Source organism: Salmo salar, chromosome 12 (assembly GCF_965601325.2).
Source record: "Salmo salar chromosome 12, fSalSal1, whole genome shotgun sequence".
Lineage (NCBI taxonomy): Eukaryota > Metazoa > Chordata > Actinopteri > Salmoniformes > Salmonidae > Salmo > Salmo salar.
Window position 1 is genome coordinate 45908083 of NC_138302.1, and position 18414 is coordinate 45926496.

General features: G+C 47.1%; 1 protein-coding gene across 2 annotated transcripts; it reads left to right on the forward strand.

Annotated features, from left to right (window-relative positions):
* The first annotated feature begins 12606 nt into the window (after window positions 1-12606).
* LOC145859504 (ubiquitin-conjugating enzyme E2 C) lies at window positions 12607-14951 on the forward strand. Of its 2 annotated transcripts, none has more exons than XM_082959001.1 (7): window positions 12607-12892; window positions 13425-13529; window positions 13724-13751; window positions 13868-13954; window positions 14149-14353; window positions 14552-14611; window positions 14773-14951. In XM_082959001.1, the coding sequence occupies exons 2-7, from the start codon at window positions 13429-13431 to the stop codon at window positions 14808-14810; spliced, it is 519 nt and encodes a 172-aa protein (XP_082815127.1). In that variant the 5' UTR covers window positions 12607-12892; window positions 13425-13428; the 3' UTR covers window positions 14811-14951. The 2 variants fall into 2 exon arrangements, with proteins under 2 accessions (XP_082815127.1, XP_082815126.1); XM_082959000.1 differs by having other exon boundaries at window positions 12610-12892; window positions 13422-13529.
* Window positions 14952-18414: the final 3463 nt, after the last annotated feature.

The following is an 18414-nucleotide window of genomic DNA, read 5'->3' on the forward strand; positions in this document are numbered from 1 at the left end:
GTTCTCGCATACCCCTAGAGCATCGAGCCAGCGGGGTGGTGGCACTGGAATCCTCATCTCTCCCAAGTGGACATACTCTCTTTCTCCCCTGACCCATCTGTCTATCTCCTCATTTGAATTCCATGCTGTCACAGTTACCAGCCCTTTCAAGCTTAACATCCTTATCATTTATCGCCCTCCAGGTTCCCTTGGAGAGTTCATCAATGAGGTTGACGCCTTGATAAGTTCCTTTCCTGAGGATGGCTCACCTCTCACAGTTCTGGGTGACTTTAACCTCCCCACGTCTACCTTTGACTCATTCCTCTCTGCCTCCTTCTTTCCACTCCTCTCCTCTTTTGACCTCACCCTCTCACCTTCCCCCCCCTACTCACAAGGCAGGCAATACGCTTGACCTCATCTTTACTAGATGCTGTTCTTCCACTAATCTCATTGCAACTCCCCTCCAAATCTCCGACCACTACCTTGTATCCTTTTCCCTCTTGCTCTCATCCAACACTTCTCACTCTGACCCTACTCGGATGGTATTGCGCCGTCCCAACCTTAGCTCTCTCTCTCCCGCTACTCTCTCCTCTTCCATCCTATCATCTCTTCCCTCTGCTCAAACCTTCTCCAACCTATCTCCTGATTCTGCCTCCTCAACCCTCCTCTCCTCCCTTTCTGCATCCTTTGATTTTCTCTGTCCCCTATCCTCCAGGCCGGCTCGGTCCTCCCCTCCTGCTCCGTGGCTCGTCGACTCACTACGAGCTCACAGAACAAGGCTCCGGGCAGCCGAGCGGAAATGGAGGAAAACTCGCCTCCCTGCGGACCTGGCATCCTTTCACTCACTCCTCTCTACATTCTCCTCTTCTGTCTTTGCTGCTAAAGCCACTTTCTACCACTCTAAATTCCAAGCATCTGCCTCTATCCCTAGGAAGCTCTTTGCTACCTTCTCCTCCCTCCTGAATCCTCCTCCCCCTCCCCCCCCCCCTCCTCCCTCTCTGCGGATGACTTCGTCAACCATTTTGAAAAGAAGGTTGACGATATCCGATCCTCGTTTGCTAAGTCAAACGACACCGCTGGTCCTGCTCACACTGCCCTACCCTGTGCTTTGACCTCTTTCTCCCCTCTCTCTCCAGATGAAATCTCGCGTCTTGTGACGGCCGGCCGCCCAACAACCTGCCCACTTGACCCTATCCCCTCCTCTCTTCTCAGACCATTTCCGGAGACCTTCTCCCCTTCCTCACCTCGCTCATCAACTCATCCTTGACCGCTGGCTACGTCCCTTCCGTCTTCAAGAGAGCGAGAGTTGCACCCCTTCTGAAAAAACCTACACTCGATCCCTCCGATGTCAACAACTACAGACCAGTATCCCTTCATTCTTTTCTCTCCAAAACTCTTGAACGTGCCGTCCTTGGCCAGCTCTCCTGCTATCTCTCTCAGAATGACCTTCTTGATCCTAATCAGTCAGGTTTCAAGACTGGGCATTCAACTGAGACTGCTCTTCTCTGTGTCACGGAGGCTCTCCGCACTGCTAAAGCTAACTCTCTCTCCTCTGCTCTCATCCTTCTAGACCTATCTGCTGCCTTTGATACTGTGAACCATCAGATCCTCCTCTCCACCCTCTCTGAGTTGGGCATCTCCGGCGCGGCCCACGCTTGGATTGCGTCCTACCTGACAGGTCGCTCCTACCAGGTGGCGTGGCGAGAATCTGTCTCCGCACCATGCGCTCTCACCACTGGTGTCCCCCAGGGCTCTGTTCTAGGCCCTCTCCTATTCTCGCTATACACCAAGTCACTTGGCTCTGTCATATCCTCACATGGTCTCTCCTATCATTGCTATGCAGATGACACACAATTAATCTTCTCCTTTCCCCCTTCTGATAACCAGGCGGCGAATCGCATCTCTGCATGTCTGTCAGACATATCAGTGTGGATGACGGATCACCAGCTCAAGCTGAACCTCGGCAAGACGGAGCTGCTCTTCCTCCCGGGGAAGGACTGCCCGTTCCATGATCTCACCATCACGGTTGACAACTCCCTTGTGTCCTCCTCCCAGAGTGCTAAGAACCTTGGCGTGATCCTGGACAACACCCTGTCGTTCTCCACTAACATCAAGGCGGTGACCCGATCCTGTAGGTTCATGCTCTACAACATTCGCAGAGTACGACCCTGCCTCACACAGGAAGCGGCGCAGGTCCTAATCCAGGCACTTGTCATCTCCCGTCTGGATTACTGCAACTCGCTGTTGGCTGGGCTCCCTGCCTGTGCCATTAAACCCCTACAACTCATCCAGAACGCCACAGCCCGTCTGGTGTTCAACCTTCCCAAGTTCTCTCACGTCACCCCGCTCCTCCGCTCTCTCCACTGGCTTCCAGTTGAAGCTCGCATCCGCTACAAGACCATGGTGATTGCCTACGGAGCTGTGAAGGGAACGGCACCTCCATACCTTCAGGCTCTGATCAGGCCCTACACCCAAACAAGGGCACTGCGTTCATCCACCACTGGCCTGCTGGCCCCCCTACCTCTGAGGAAGCACAGTTCCCGCTCAGCCCAGTCAAAACTGTTCGCTGCTCTGGCACCCCAATGGTGGACCAAGCTCCCTCACGACGCCAGGACAGCGGAGTCAATCACCACCTTCCGGAGACACCTGAAACCCCACCTCTTTAAGGAATACCTAGGATAGGATAAAGTAATCCTTCTAACCCCCCCCCCCCCCCTAAAAGATTTAGATGCACTATTGTAAAGTGGTTGTTCCACTGGATATCATAAGGTGAATGCACCATTTTGTAATTCGCTCTGGATAAGAGCGTCTGCTAAATGACTTAAATGTAATGTAATGTAATGTAATGTTATAACTGTTCAGAATGATGATATGATACAAGGTTATAATTAATAAGTTTACTGTTTATGGATGTGATAATTATGCAGTGTATTATCTATAGGGAAAGAGGGATACCTAGTAAGTTGTACAACTGAATGCATTCAACTGAAATGTGTCTTCTGCATTTAATCCAACCCCTCTGAATCAGAGAGGTGAGGAGGGCTGCCTTAATCAACATCCACGGCGCCCGGGGAACAGTGGGTTAACTGCCTTGCTCAGGGGTAGAATGACAGATTTGTACCTTGTCAGCTCAGGGATTCGTTCCTACTCGCCAGGCTACCTGCCACCCCCATACTGTCTTTAGCTGCGATTTAGGTGCTATTTATTAACTTTTTAATAAACATTACACATCAAAAAGCCTAACAATGAGGAAACAAGTAGTTGGCTTGAGGATAAATATAATATGACGATATCCGATCCTCGTTTGCTAAGTCAAACGACACCGCTGGTCCTGCTCACACTGCCCTACCCTGTGCTTTGACCTCTTTCTCCCCTCTCTCTCCAGATGAAATCTCGCGTCTTGTGACGGCCGGCCGCCCAACAACCTGCCCACTTGACCCTATCCCCTCCTCTCTTCTCCAGACCATTTCCGGAGACCTTCTCCCCTACCTCACCTCGCTCATCAACGCATCCTTGACCGCTGGCTACGTCCCTTCCGTCTTCAAGAGAGCGAGAGTTGCACCCCTTCTGAAAAAACCTACACTCGATCCCTCCGATGTCAACAACTACAGACCAGTATCCCTTCATTCTTTTCTCTCCAAAACTCTTGAACGTGCCGTCCTTGGCCAGCTCTCCTGCTATCTCTCTCAGAATGACCTTCTTGATCCTAATCAGTCAGGTTTCAAGACTGGGCATTCAACTGAGACTGCTCTTCTCTGTGTCACGGAGGCTCTCCGCACTGCTAAAGCTAACTCTCTCTCCTCTGCTCTCATCCTTCTAGACCTATCTGCTGCCTTTGATACTGTGAACCATCAGATCCTCCTCTCCACCCTCTCTGAGTTGGGCATCTCCGGCGCGGCCCACGCTTGGATTGCGTCCTACCTGACAGGTCGCTCCTACCAGGTGGCGTGGCGAGAATCTGTCTCCGCACCATGCGCTCTCACCACTGGTGTCCCCCAGGGCTCTGTTCTAGGCCCTCTCCTATTCTCGCTATACACCAAGTCACTTGGCTCTGTCATATCCTCACATGGTCTCTCCTATCATTGCTACGCAGATGACACACAATTAATCTTCTCCTTTCCCCCTTCTGATAACCAGGCGGCGAATCGCATCTCTGCATGTCTGTCAGACATATCAGTGTGGATGACGGATCACCAGCTCAAGCTGAACCTCGGCAAGACGGAGCTGCTCTTCCTCCCGGGGAAGGACTGCCCGTTCCATGATCTCACCATCACGGTTGACAACTCCCTTGTGTCCTCCTCCCAGAGTGCTAAGAACCTTGGCGTGATCCTGGACAACACCCTGTCGTTCTCCACTAACATCAAGGCGGTGACCCGATCCTGTAGGTTCATGCTCTACAACATTCGCAGAGTACGACCCTGCCTCACACAGGAAGCGGCGCAGGTCCTAATCCAGGCACTTGTCATCTCCCGTCTGGATTACTGCAACTCGCTGTTGGCTGGGCTCCCTGCCTGTGCCATTAAACCCCTACAACTCATCCAGAACGCCACAGCCCGTCTGGTGTTCAACCTTCCCAAGTTCTCTCACGTCACCCCGCTCCTCCGCTCTCTCCACTGGCTTCCAGTTGAAGCTCGCATCCGCTACAAGACCATGGTGATTGCCTACGGAGCTGTGAAGGGAACGGCACCTCCATACCTTCAGGCTCTGATCAGGCCCTACACCCAAACAAGGGCACTGCGTTCATCCACCACTGGCCTGCTGGCCCCCCTACCTCTGAGGAAGCACAGTTCCCGCTCAGCCCAGTCAAAACTGTTCGCTGCTCTGGCACCCCAATGGTGGACCAAGCTCCCTCACGACGCCAGGACAGCGGAGTCAATCACCACCTTCCGGAGACACCTGAAACCCCACCTCTTTAAGGAATACCTAGGATAGGATAAAGTAATCCTTCTAACCCCCCCCCCCCTAAAAGATTTAGATGCACTATTGTAAAGTGGTTGTTCCACTGGATATCATAAGGTGAATGCACCATTTTGTAATTCGCTCTGGATAAGAGCGTCTGCTAAATGACTTAAATGTAATGTAATGTAATGTAATGTAATGTTATAACTGTTCAGAATGATGATATGATACAAGGTTATAATTAATAAGTTTACTGTTTATGGATGTGATAATTATGCAGTGTATTATCTATAGGGAAAGAGGGATACCTAGTAAGTTGTACAACTGAATGCATTCAACTGAAATGTGTCTTCTGCATTTAATCCAACCCCTCTGAATCAGAGAGGTGAGGAGGGCTGCCTTAATCAACATCCACGGCGCCCGGGGAACAGTGGGTTAACTGCCTTGCTCAGGGGTAGAATGACAGATTTGTACCTTGTCAGCTCAGGGATTCGTTCCTACTCGCCAGGCTACCTGCCACCCCCATACTGTCTTTAGCTGCGATTTAGGTGCTATTTATTAACTTTTTAATAAACATTACACATCAAAAAGCCTAACAATGAGGAAACAAGTAGTTGGCTTGAGGATAAATATAATATGACGATATCCGATCCTCGTTTGCTAAGTCAAACGACACCGCTGGTCCTGCTCACACTGCCCTACCCTGTGCTTTGACCTCTTTCTCCCCTCTCTCTCCAGATGAAATCTCGCGTCTTGTGACGGCCGGCCGCCCAACAACCTGCCCACTTGACCCTATCCCCTCCTCTCTTCTCCAGACCATTTCCGGAGACCTTCTCCCCTACCTCACCTCGCTCATCAACGCATCCTTGACCGCTGGCTACGTCCCATCCGTCTTCAAGAGAGCGAGAGTTGCACCCCTTCTGAAAAAACCTACACTCGATCCCTCCGATGTCAACAACTACAGACCAGTATCCCTTCATTCTTTTCTCTCCAAAACTCTTGAACGTGCCGTCCTTGGCCAGCTCTCCTGCTATCTCTCTCAGAATGACCTTCTTGATCCTAATCAGTCAGGTTTCAAGACTGGGCATTCAACTGAGACTGCTCTTCTCTGTGTCACGGAGGCTCTCCGCACTGCTAAAGCTAACTCTCTCTCCTCTGCTCTCATCCTTCTAGACCTATCTGCTGCCTTTGATACTGTGAACCATCAGATCCTCCTCTCCACCCTCTCTGAGTTGGGCATCTCCGGCGCGGCCCACGCTTGGATTGCGTCCTACCTGACAGGTCGCTCCTACCAGGTGGCGTGGCGAGAATCTGTCTCCGCACCATGCGCTCTCACCACTGGTGTCCCCCAGGGCTCTGTTCTAGGCCCTCTCCTATTCTCGCTATACACCAAGTCACTTGGCTCTGTCATATCCTCACATGGTCTCTCCTATCATTGCTATGCAGATGACACACAATTAATCTTCTCCTTTCCCCCTTCTGATAACCAGGCGGCGAATCGCATCTCTGCATGTCTGTCAGACATATCAGTGTGGATGACGGATCACCAGCTCAAGCTGAACCTCGGCAAGACGGAGCTGCTCTTCCTCCCGGGGAAGGACTGCCCGTTCCATGATCTCACCATCACGGTTGACAACTCCCTTGTGTCCTCCTCCCAGAGTGCTAAGAACCTTGGCGTGATCCTGGACAACACCCTGTCGTTCTCCACTAACATCAAGGCGGTGACCCGATCCTGTAGGTTCATGCTCTACAACATTCGCAGAGTACGACCCTGCCTCACACAGGAAGCGGCGCAGGTCCTAATCCAGGCACTTGTCATCTCCCGTCTGGATTACTGCAACTCGCTGTTGGCTGGGCTCCCTGCCTGTGCCATTAAACCCCTACAACTCATCCAGAACGCCACAGCCCGTCTGGTGTTCAACCTTCCCAAGTTCTCTCACGTCACCCCGCTCCTCCGCTCTCTCCACTGGCTTCCAGTTGAAGCTCGCATCCGCTACAAGACCATGGTGATTGCCTACGGAGCTGTGAAGGGAACGGCACCTCCATACCTTCAGGCTCTGATCAGGCCCTACACCCAAACAAGGGCACTGCGTTCATCCACCACTGGCCTGCTGGCCCCCCTACCTCTGAGGAAGCACAGTTCCCGCTCAGCCCAGTCAAAACTGTTCGCTGCTCTGGCACCCCAATGGTGGACCAAGCTCCCTCACGACGCCAGGACAGCGGAGTCAATCATCACCTTCCGGAGACACCTGAAACCCCACCTCTTTAAGGAATACCTAGGATAGGATAAAGTAATCCTTCTAACCCCCCCCCCCCCCTAAAAGATTTAGATGCACTATTGTAAAGTGGTTGTTCCACTGGATATCATAAGGTGAATGCACCATTTTGTAATTCGCTCTGGATAAGAGCGTCTGCTAAATGACTTAAATGTAATGTAATGTAATGTAATGTTATAACTGTTCAGAATGATGATATGATACAAGGTTATAATTAATAAGTTTACTGTTTATGGATGTGATAATTATGCAGTGTATTATCTATAGGGAAAGAGGGATACCTAGTAAGTTGTACAACTGAATGCATTCAACTGAAATGTGTCTTCTGCATTTAATCCAACCCCTCTGAATCAGAGAGGTGAGGAGGGCTGCCTTAATCAACATCCACGGCGCCCGGGGAACAGTGGGTTAACTGCCTTGCTCAGGGGTAGAATGACAGATTTGTACCTTGTCAGCTCAGGGATTCGTTCCTACTCGCCAGGCTACCTGCCACCCCCATACTGTCTTTAGCTGCGATTTAGGTGCTATTTATTAACTTTTTAATAAACATTACACATCAAAAAGCCTAACAATGAGGAAACAAGTAGTTGGCTTGAGGATAAATATAATATGACGATATCCGATCCTCGTTTGCTAAGTCAAACGACACCGCTGGTCCTGCTCACACTGCCCTACCCTGTGCTTTGACCTCTTTCTCCCCTCTCTCTCCAGATGAAATCTCGCGTCTTGTGACGGCCGGCCGCCCAACAACCTGACCACTTGACCCTATCCCCTCCTCTCTTCTCCAGACCATTTCCGGAGACCTTCTCCCCTTCCTCACCTCGCTCATCAACTCATCCTTGACCGCTGGCTACGTCCCTTCCGTCTTCAAGAGAGCGAGAGTTTCACCCCTTCTGAAAAAACCTACACTCGATCCCTCCGATGTCAACAACTACAGACCAGTATCCCTTCTTTCTTTTCTCTCCAAAACTCTTGAACGTGCCGTCCTTGGCCAGCTCTCCTGCTATCTCTCTCAGAATGACCTTCTTGATCCTAATCAATCAGGTTTCAAGACTGGGCATTCAACTGAGACTGCTCTTCTCTGTGTCACGGAGGCTCTCCGCACTGCTAAAGCTAACTCTCTCTCCTCTGCTCTCATCCTTCTAGACCTATCTGCTGCCTTTGATACTGTGAACCATCAGATCCTCCTCTCCACCCTCTCCGAGTTGGGCATCTCCGGCGCGGCCCACGCTTGGATTGCGTCCTTCCTGACAGGTCCCTCCTACCAGGTGGCGTGGCGAGAATCTGTCTCTGCACCATGCGCTCTCACCACTGGTGTCCCCCAGGGCTCTGTTCTAGGCCCTCTCCTATTCTCGCTATACACCAAGTCACTTGGCTCTGTCATATCCTCAAATGGTCTCTCCTATCATTGCTATGCAGACGACACACAATTAATCTTCACCTTTCCCCCTTCTGATAACCAGGCGGCGAATCGCATCTCTGCATGTCTGTCAGACATATCAGTGTGGATGACGGATCACCAGCTCAAGCTGAACCTCGGCAAGACGGAGCTGCTCTTCCTCCCGGGGAAGGACTGCCCGTTCCATGATCTCGCCATCACGGTTGACAACTCCCTTGTGTCCTCCTCCCAGAGTGCTAAGAACCTTGGCGTGATCCTGGACAACACCCTGTCGTTCTCCACTAACATCAAGGCGGTGACCCGATCCTGTAGGTTCATGCTCTACAACATTCGCAGAGTACGACCCTGCCTCACACAGGAAGCGGCGCAGGTCCTAATCCAGGCACTTGTCATCTCCCGTCTGGATTACTGCAACTCGCTGTTGGCTGGGCACCTTCCTGTGCCATTAAACCCCTACAACTCATCCAGAACGCCGCAGCCCGTCTGGTGTTCAACCTTCCCAAGTTCTCTCACGTCACCCCGCTCCTCCGCTCTCTCCACTGGCTTCCAGTTGAAGCTCGCATCCGCTACAAGACCATGGTGATTGCCTACGGAGCTGTGAAGGGAACGGCACCTCCATACCTTCAGGCTCTGATCAAGCCCAACACCCAAACAAGGGCACTGCGTTCATCCACCACTGGCCTGCTGGCCCCCCTACCTCTGAGGAAGCACAGTTCCCGCTCAGCCCAGTCAAAACTGTTCGCTGCTCTGGCACCCCAATGGTGGAACAAGCTCCCTCACGACGCCAGGACAGCGGAGTCAATCACCACCTTCCGGAGACACCTGAAACCCCACCTCTTTAAGGAATACCTAGGATAGGATAAAGTAATCCTTCTAACCCCCCCCCTTAAAAGATTTAGATGCACTATTGTAAAGTGGTTGTTCCACTGGATATCATAAGGTGAATGCACCATTTTGTAAGTCGCTCTGGATAAGAGCGTCTGCTAAATGACTTAAATGTAATGTAAATGTAATAAATTCAGCCACTATTTAGGCATATTCTTGTCTGGCTAATAGCCTACATAAATGGCCTGCAAATTTCAAGGTTAATTAAAATGGGCCTAAATCAAATTAAGTCCAACTTGAGAGACTCCCCTTGTGTCCTGAAGTCCTCCTTTTTTGTGTGCAAATGTTTTCACCACAATCTGTAGGTCCAGGTTGTGGGCCCAAATGTTTTCTATACTGTGTATTGCCAACCCAGGCAGTCTTTCCTGAGACATTGGGCATTATATGTTCATTGCACTGCAGATGTAGTCTTGAAAGATGCATGCCAAGATATACCAGAGATAAGGGACTTGATATTGCAACCACACAACTCAAAGCCGGTTCACCAGTATGCATAGTCACTTTACCCCTACCTACATGTACAAATGACCTCTAATAACCTGTACCCCCGCACATTGACTCGGTACCGGTACCCCCTGTATATAGCCTCATTATTGTTATTTTATTGTGTTACTTTATTTAAAAAAATGTAAAAATGTTTTACTTTAGTTTATTTTGTAAACATTTTCTTAACTCTATTTTCTTAAAACTGCATTGTTGGTAAGGGCTTGTAAGTAAGCATTTCACTGTAAGGTCTACACCAGTTGTATTTGGCGCATGTGACAAATAAAATTTGATTTGATATGAACGGAAATCGCAAACCGCTCTTTTTGTTCAAGCCCTCAAAAACTTTTATATGCTAAATATGATAATTTGTTTGCATATGCCACTTTATTGGCTGTCCAGTATTCAGACGACCTGTCCCTGGAGCTTCTTATACAGTTAATCTCTTGTTGAGGCTGAGAATTAAGGAGAATGTGAGGCTCAATTAAAGATGTTGCTGAACTGTTGTATTTGACGCACTCCTCCTTTCTGCCCAGTTTCCCTGATGTTGCTACGGCACTCAAGCTGTTTGTAACCATCCCTGTAACTGTCGCTTTTGCAGTGAGATCATTTTCTAAACTAAAGAACTATACTTAACGCAACATGCAGCAATTTCAAAGATTTTACAGTTACAGTTCATATGAGAAAATCGTCAATTGAAATAAATTCATTAGGCCCTAATCAATAGATTTCACATGACTGGGCTAGGGTGCAGCCATGGGTGGGCCCGGGAGGGCATAGGCCCACCCACTTGGGAGACAGGCCCACCCACTCGGGAGCCAGGCCTAGCCAATCAGAATTAGTTTTTCCCCACAAAAAGGCTTTTACCCCACAGTTTCATCAGCTGTCTGGGTGGCTGGTCTTAGACGATCCCGCAGGTGAATAAGCCGAATTTGGAGGTGCTGGGCTGGTGTGGTTACAGGTGGTCTGCTATTGTGAGGCCGTTTGGACGTACTGCCAAATTCTCTAAAACGATGTTGGAGGTGGCTTATGGTATAGAAATTAACATTCAATTATCTGGCAACAGCTCCGGTGGGCATTCCTGCAGTCAGCATGCTAATTGGACACTCCCTCAAAACTTGAGACATTTGTTGTTGTGTGACAAAATTGCAAATTTTAGAGTGGCCTTTATTGTCCCCAGCACATCTGTGTAATGGATGGATTCTTTTGGCAAAGGAAAAATGCTCACTAACAGAGATGTCAAACAAATTTGGGGACAAGATTTGAGAGAAATGGAACATTTCTGGGATCTTTTATTTCAGCTCATGAAACATGGGACCAACACTACATGTTGCATTTATATTTTTGTTCAGTAAACATAAGAAGCATTAGGCTCGCGGTCTGATATGAACTTTGAACACCTGCGCAAGCTCCACTCATCGCACTAGCGCCGTTGTAGCCTTGACCATGGCATTTATTTGCCGATATCCCCGGTTGCCGGACATACACTACATGACTTCGCCACGAATTTGTAACGTTTTTTTGCCGTCCCAGACAACTTTTCATGATCGGGTTGAAATTCTATGAACATGTGCTAGGATCAGTACGCTGGGATTCGCGTAGTTTGAGCAGGGCCAGGACGCACCGATGACGGCCTTTCTGTTCTCCAGACCCCTGTCAGATGTCCTGATAATTTTCTGGCAGAAATGTTGGTCGTGCATCTTGTATTATGAGCATTGCTATGACGCGATTGGACAAGGACTACTGCCAAGAGCCAATGAGCACTCAGCAGTTGAGACCAAAACAAGTATGGCTAGGAGGAAAGCAACAACATGCAGGTTGTCACTAGTTTAAGACAGCCACAATGTCAAAATAGGCTATATCGTAAAAATGTCTGAGAACCTTAATTTAAGGTTAGGGTTAGGCATAATGTCAGCAGTGTGGTTAAGGTTAGGGTTCAATTTAAAATCAGATTTTAAGAAGATAAATTGTAGAAATAGGCAGGGTTTAGCCACAATGATGACAGATTGGTGGAGTTGTGGAGAGAATGCAGCTGCCTTTTCAATATTACAAGTTTTCACCTCCAATTCCCTCTGTAGAAAATAAATCCATATTCTCCATGTCTGCCGAATCATCTGCTGGTGCATCTGCTGCGCATCAGTCTTTTTATTTTATTTTATTTTTTGTGATGTTTCTGCACATAATAATGTGCACACTTATAAAGCAGCTTGCTGTTTGCGTGTCAGAATTTTCCCCCTAAGACAACCGAGAAGAGCAGGGCAGGATCAACTAGGAATCATTGTGTAACGTGAGCACCCATGTCCTGGGGTTGAGGATTTGGGACAAGGAAATAGAGAAATTGAGCACATCCAAGTTGTTAAGATTTAAGAAATCATGTAGTGTATGCCCAGCATTATACTTTCATTTTTTTTTGGGGGGGGGGGGGGGGGGTTTCATGTCCTGGGGCACTTTTTCAGTCACACTATGAAGCCCAATAAACAAACACTTAAAAAAAAAAAAAAAAAACACTTCGCTTACTAGTACATATATGGAATTTAAAAAAGGTTTATGAAAAAATAACTTTTTGGAGGGTTACTGTCATGAACTTTTAAATTTTATGAATTATTAATTTAAAACAATTTGACATCGGTGACAGGCGCATGGCCCCCAGTACGATATACCAGTGGGTAGACAGAGGTTAAGATTAGAGTCGTCCCAAGGATTCCGAATAGCACAGACAAATGAATTCGGACCAACCATTTGGCAAATCTGTCACTTCCGAATGATCTTTCCCCCAATCACATCGAAGTATTTAGTAGGCGCATTCTTTCAAATGGTTGCTACGGAGTTGCTTTGTTTTAAACATGACGTTGCGATTGGTCATGTTCGCAAACAGAGCGGTGACACCTTTTGAGAAATAACATTTAAACGGGGGCGGGATATCTACACAGTTTGAAAATCTGAGTTGGTGAAGACAGAACAGACACATCAGGTAAATTACATTATGGCAACATTTTAGTCTTATTTTTGTTGGGGGCGGGTGGGTTGGTTGTTCTAAGTTGGTTATTTAGCTAACGTTAGCTGGCTAAAGAAGTCATTCAACCTGTTAGCACTGTTATGTTGCTAGCTAATGTAGCTTGCATTTGCGCTTTAATATAGTTTAGCTAGCTAACATTATTAGCAAACATACTCATGTGTTATTAGTTTACCGTGGTAAGTTGTGTTATGACTATCCCAGGATATGTGGGCTACGGTAGAAATGTTTGCATTGGCTAACGTTAGCTATGCCTTGCTAGCTGAAATGGATAACGTTAACTAGGCAATTTAAAAATCCAGCTAGCTAGCTAACTTGTTTAGCTAACTAACGTCATGACAACACCCTGGTTAGTTGCTTGCAGGCGCGAAGCAAAATGCCATGCACGACGTGCACTTGACTATTTTCAAGTAGCTAATATTTGTTTTTTAGCAAGGTAGTTTAGTTTCCAACAATAACTAATTATCGTCCTCGAATGTTCTTCCAGTAGAAGTATGGCCTCTCAAAATATGGACCCTGCAGCAGCTTCATCCACAGCAGCTCTGAAAGGCACTGAGACCGGTGGGAGTGCAGCAAAGGGCTCAGTCACAAAAAGGTTTGACATTTAGTTTTGGTCATCTAGATTTAAGCCCATTTTAGTTCCCAGCTTTAGTAGGAAAGTAACGTTAACATGTAAGTGGAGGAACGAAACAGTGTTCTGTAATTTGATTGGTGCCACTATTTGGGCATAGGCTAGTCGGGGTACAAAGTTTGGGCATCATTTTTGAATCTTTGCTTTTTACACCCTAGACTTCAACAAGAACTGATGACACTAATGGTACGTGTTCCCCATGTAGGACCATCTCTTTATAATCACAATTGGAGATATCAGTCAACATATTTTGTTAAATTGCTATTTCCTTTAGATCTGATGTTTATTTCTTCATCATGTAGATGTCTGGAGATAAAGGGATCTCCGCTTTCCCGGAGTCTGACAACCTTTTTAAGTGGATAGGAACGATAGACGGAGCTCAGGGAACAGTAAGTCGTGTTTACTTTCTACTCCGGTATGAAAAGTACAGCCTCAGTAGTTGCTCAGATTTTAAGAACAGTAACCCTATACCATATGAACATGGCCAACAAGGTCTACGGTATAACTCCTTTGAAACGCTTGCTGTGTGGTGCTTTTGCACACAAACAGTATAACAAAAATCTTCCATCGTTCATTCTCTTAGGTTTATGAAGGCCTGAGGTACAAGCTGTCGTTGGAGTTCCCCAGTGGCTACCCGTACAAAGCCCCCCGAGTTAAGTTCATCACGCCATGTTTTCACCCCAACGTCGATGATCAGGGCTTCATCTGTCTGGATATCTTGAAAGACAAATGGTCAGCCCTGTACGACGTACGGTCCATTCTTCTGTCCATCCAGAGTTTATTAGGAGGTAAGGCACTTCCCACAGAAATTAATAAATGGCACTCAGTTCATCAAGTTGACTGGAACTCACCCAACCATCTAGGTTTAACAGTGCTCTGCGATCAAATGACTGTCCAAGTTGTCACCTGTTTTTATTACATTTTTATTGTTTGGAGAGTTTCTGAACACTGTCCAATTTGTTAACTTTGTACTACATTGTCTTTAGAGCCCAACATTGAGAGTCCATTGAACACTGCTGCTGCTGAGCTTTGGGATAACCAGGAAGGTTAGTATATGGACACGTCTGTGTCCCAACATGGTGCACTTCTTCTGACCAGGGCCCATAGGTCATTTGGGACGCACCCTATTAATACTCGTGTCGAGTCAAGTTGTATGATGATAAACAAACTTTCACTGTATTAAACAAAGGATATTTTTTTCTTTTAGCCTTCAAAGCCCATTTGAACACAACCTACAAGAAATGACTCAAGCTCCTACAATCCTGCCATGTGTTTTATTTCTACATGTTTTTCTATGCTTCTAATTATGTACATTTCAATACTGGGTATGTCTACAATATTTGTTTGTATGACCTCTATGTGAATAAAGATGTCTAGGTTTGTTAATTGTTGCTCTATTGGTTACTTTCCACCCAACATTTGGCTTTATTTCATTTAGATAAATATATTTTTCAATCACTAACTTGCATACTTATGAAATATCACTAAGATGGATATAATGACCTTAAACATCTATCCTCTGCATAGTTCATAATGCCTTCAAAGGCTACTTGTACATTTAGATTGGATATCATCAGGATTTACCCCAGGATTCTACACAAAGGTGCCTTTTTTATTTTTCATCTATGTGGGTTGGCACCTGTATCTCACTGGGCCATGGCTCTGGTGGACTTGCTCACACTTGGGGCCAAGCCACTGGTACTTTTAAGATGACATTTTAAACTAACACCTCACAAACCAACTTTTGATTATGTGAAGGTTGACCATTCTGCTCTTCACAAGTCCTCACTGTCAGCCCTAACTATGGAAGCAATTTCCCTTAGTAACACGTGTTAGGGAGCAGTTATGCAGCTTTGACTACCTAAAGACATTTATCTACCAGTCATTTCATTAGCCAAATGACTTATGCCTGCATGTGTTTAACATTTGTTTTCTCTGCATCACTGACAACATTCAGTAACCAAGTGTTCAAGATTACACCACATTTGTCAGGTCAATAGACAAAATACTTCAACAGTTTGGGGGATGATACCATTTTGGGACACCACCTCTATCTCGTCCTGAGACTGGGCACCCGCCACCCAGGCCTCTTCAGTACTCCACTGCTAGCCGGGGGGGTTTGGACCGACGCCACCCTAGTGACACCATCAGAAGCCCCTGTTTTCACCAGGGCCCAGTGGTCATTCCTTTGTTTCAAGGGGAAGCGGTCTATTATGTCAATGGTTTTGACAGGTCCTGTTGGCGCTTCCCCGTGTGTGTGTGTGGTGTATTTGATACCCTTCCACCTATTCCGCTCCAGCCATTATCACAAGCCTGTCCTCCCCAAATAAAGATGCCACCAACCTGTGATCTGAACCTGCACAGAGAAACCATACAATACTTCCATAATTGGTTCATTTACACATTTTTTGCTGTCTCATTACCCAACCTTACATCTAAAGTGCCTTGCTCGAGCACAAAAGTAGGTATTATATGGGATATTGAAGCCGTTAACCCTCCAGCTGCCAGCTCACTTCCTGTAGGATCCCTACCAAGCATCTTGGGGATAAAATCCGGCAACCCTCTGGTTACCGACTCACATCTCTAACCTTAAGGCTATCAAGCCATAGCATATTCATGGTACAGACTAAGTAAATGACAGTAATAATTATACAAAATTCACACAACTTCACTAAACCAGGGGAATGTATTGATATTATAAAACCAATATAGCCCTGAATATTGATAGTCATCTCTGATGATGATTGGCATTTAATGTTCACTTTAAAAGTATCAGGAAGTTGTATTTTCTTTAAGGGTTCAAGTCAAGACAGAAAATATCACTCATCTTCTCCCTTTATATTTCAATAAAAAATATTCTTAGCATTACTATCAGTATTCCAAAATCTACAATCCAAATCTATACTGTGCCACCACTAATAATTCCACCAACTTTACCATGACCACATATGAAACACAAAATACAGGAATTTGGAATCAAGAGTTATTAGCTACTTACCAATTTACCAATCACCAAACGTCAACAGACAAATAGCTAACCCACCTTCGTTTTGAAAAGACTCCTCAGGGTCTCATGCTTTCTTATAGCCTATGGCCAAGTTGACAGCCTTCGACACAAGACTGAATACAACTGAGGAACTTCAGGATTAACCCTCAGTATTCGGCTCCTCCTCCACACCCCCCTGCTTAGTCTTTCCTCGCTGGCACTGGCAGGAACTGGTCTTCAGGGAAACACTTTTCAATTAGGCCAACCCAAGCAGCTGAGGCCCATGGAACCATTTGGGCTCTTGCTCTTCTTCCAAAATAAAAGTAGTTTACATCAATTGGGGTCAGACAACTGAATAATTTATTTCCAAAATGCTTTATCCACCAATTCTTCCATTTGTATTTTTTAATCAGAAATGATTACTTGTAGGTACTTTCATATGTGTGTAATGTGTGTTTAAAATGTTACAGTTCTAAGATTTTTAATTCATACTCTAGATTTGAAATGTGTATGAAAATGTTGTTGTTTTACAAAATGCTATATAGTGCAGTGCCTTGCAAAAGTATTCTGACCCCTTGGATTTCTTCCAATTTTATTGTGTTACAAAGTGGGATTAAAATTGATTTAATTGTCATTTTTTGTCAACGATACTCTGTGATGCCAAAGTGGAAGAAAAATGTGATTTAAAAAAAAAGTTGAATAAGAAATTAAATAACTGTCATGAATGTGTGTAGGAACGACCAAGGCGCAGCGGAATATCGTTCCACATATTTTATAATGTGAAACTATGCAAGAGATACAATAAACAAAACAAACCGTGACGCAGAGGTGCAACATGCACTAACTCAAAATAATCTCCCACAAACAAAGGTAGGAAAAACAACTACTTAAATATGATCCCCAATTAGAGACAACGATGACCAGCTGCCTCTAATTGGGGATCATCCAAAACCCCAACATAGAAAAACAGAAACTAGAACCAAACATAGAAAAATAAAACTAGAATAAACGTCCCCAGTCACACCCTGACCTACTCTACCATAGAAAATAAGAGCTCTCTATGGTCAGGACGTGACAGTACCCCCCCCAAAGGTGCGGACTCTGGCCGCAAAACCTGAAATCAAAAGGGAGGGTTGGGGGGGTGTCTAGTGTTGGTGGCGGTTCTGGTGCAGGACGAAGAAGCTTCTCATCCCGCGGATCCTCCCGCATCGGAGGCGGTTCTGGTGCGGGACGAAGAACCCTCTCATCCTGCGGATCCGCCAGCATAGGAGGCGGCTCTGGTGCAGGACGAAGAAGCTTCTCATCCCGCTGATCCTCCCGCATCGGAGGCGGTTCTGGTGCGGGACGAAGAACCCTCTCATCCTGCGGATCCGCCAGCATAGGAGGCGGCTCTGGTGCAGGACGAAGAACCCTCTCATCCTGCAAACCCGCCAGCATCGGTGGAGGCTCTGGACAGCAGACCGTCGCAGGAAACTCTGGACCGCAGACCGTCGCAGGAGGTTCCGGACCGCAGGCCGTCGCAGTAGGTTCCGGACTGTGAAACGTCGCCGGAAGCTCTGGACTGGGAACTGTCGCCGGAAGCTCTGGACTGGGAACTGTCGCCGGAAGCTCTGGACTGGGAACTGTCGTCGGAAGCTCTGGACTGGGAACTGTCGCCGGAAGCTCTGGAACAGGAAGGCGCACTGGAGGCCTGATGCGTGGGGCTGGCACAGGTGGCGCCAGACTGGTAACACGCACCTCAGGGCGAGTGCGGAGAGTAGGCACAGGACGCACCAGACTGGGCAGGTGCACTGGAGGCCTAGTGCATGGAGCCGGGACAGGTGGCACCAGACTGGTGACACGCACTTCAGGGCGAGTGCAAGG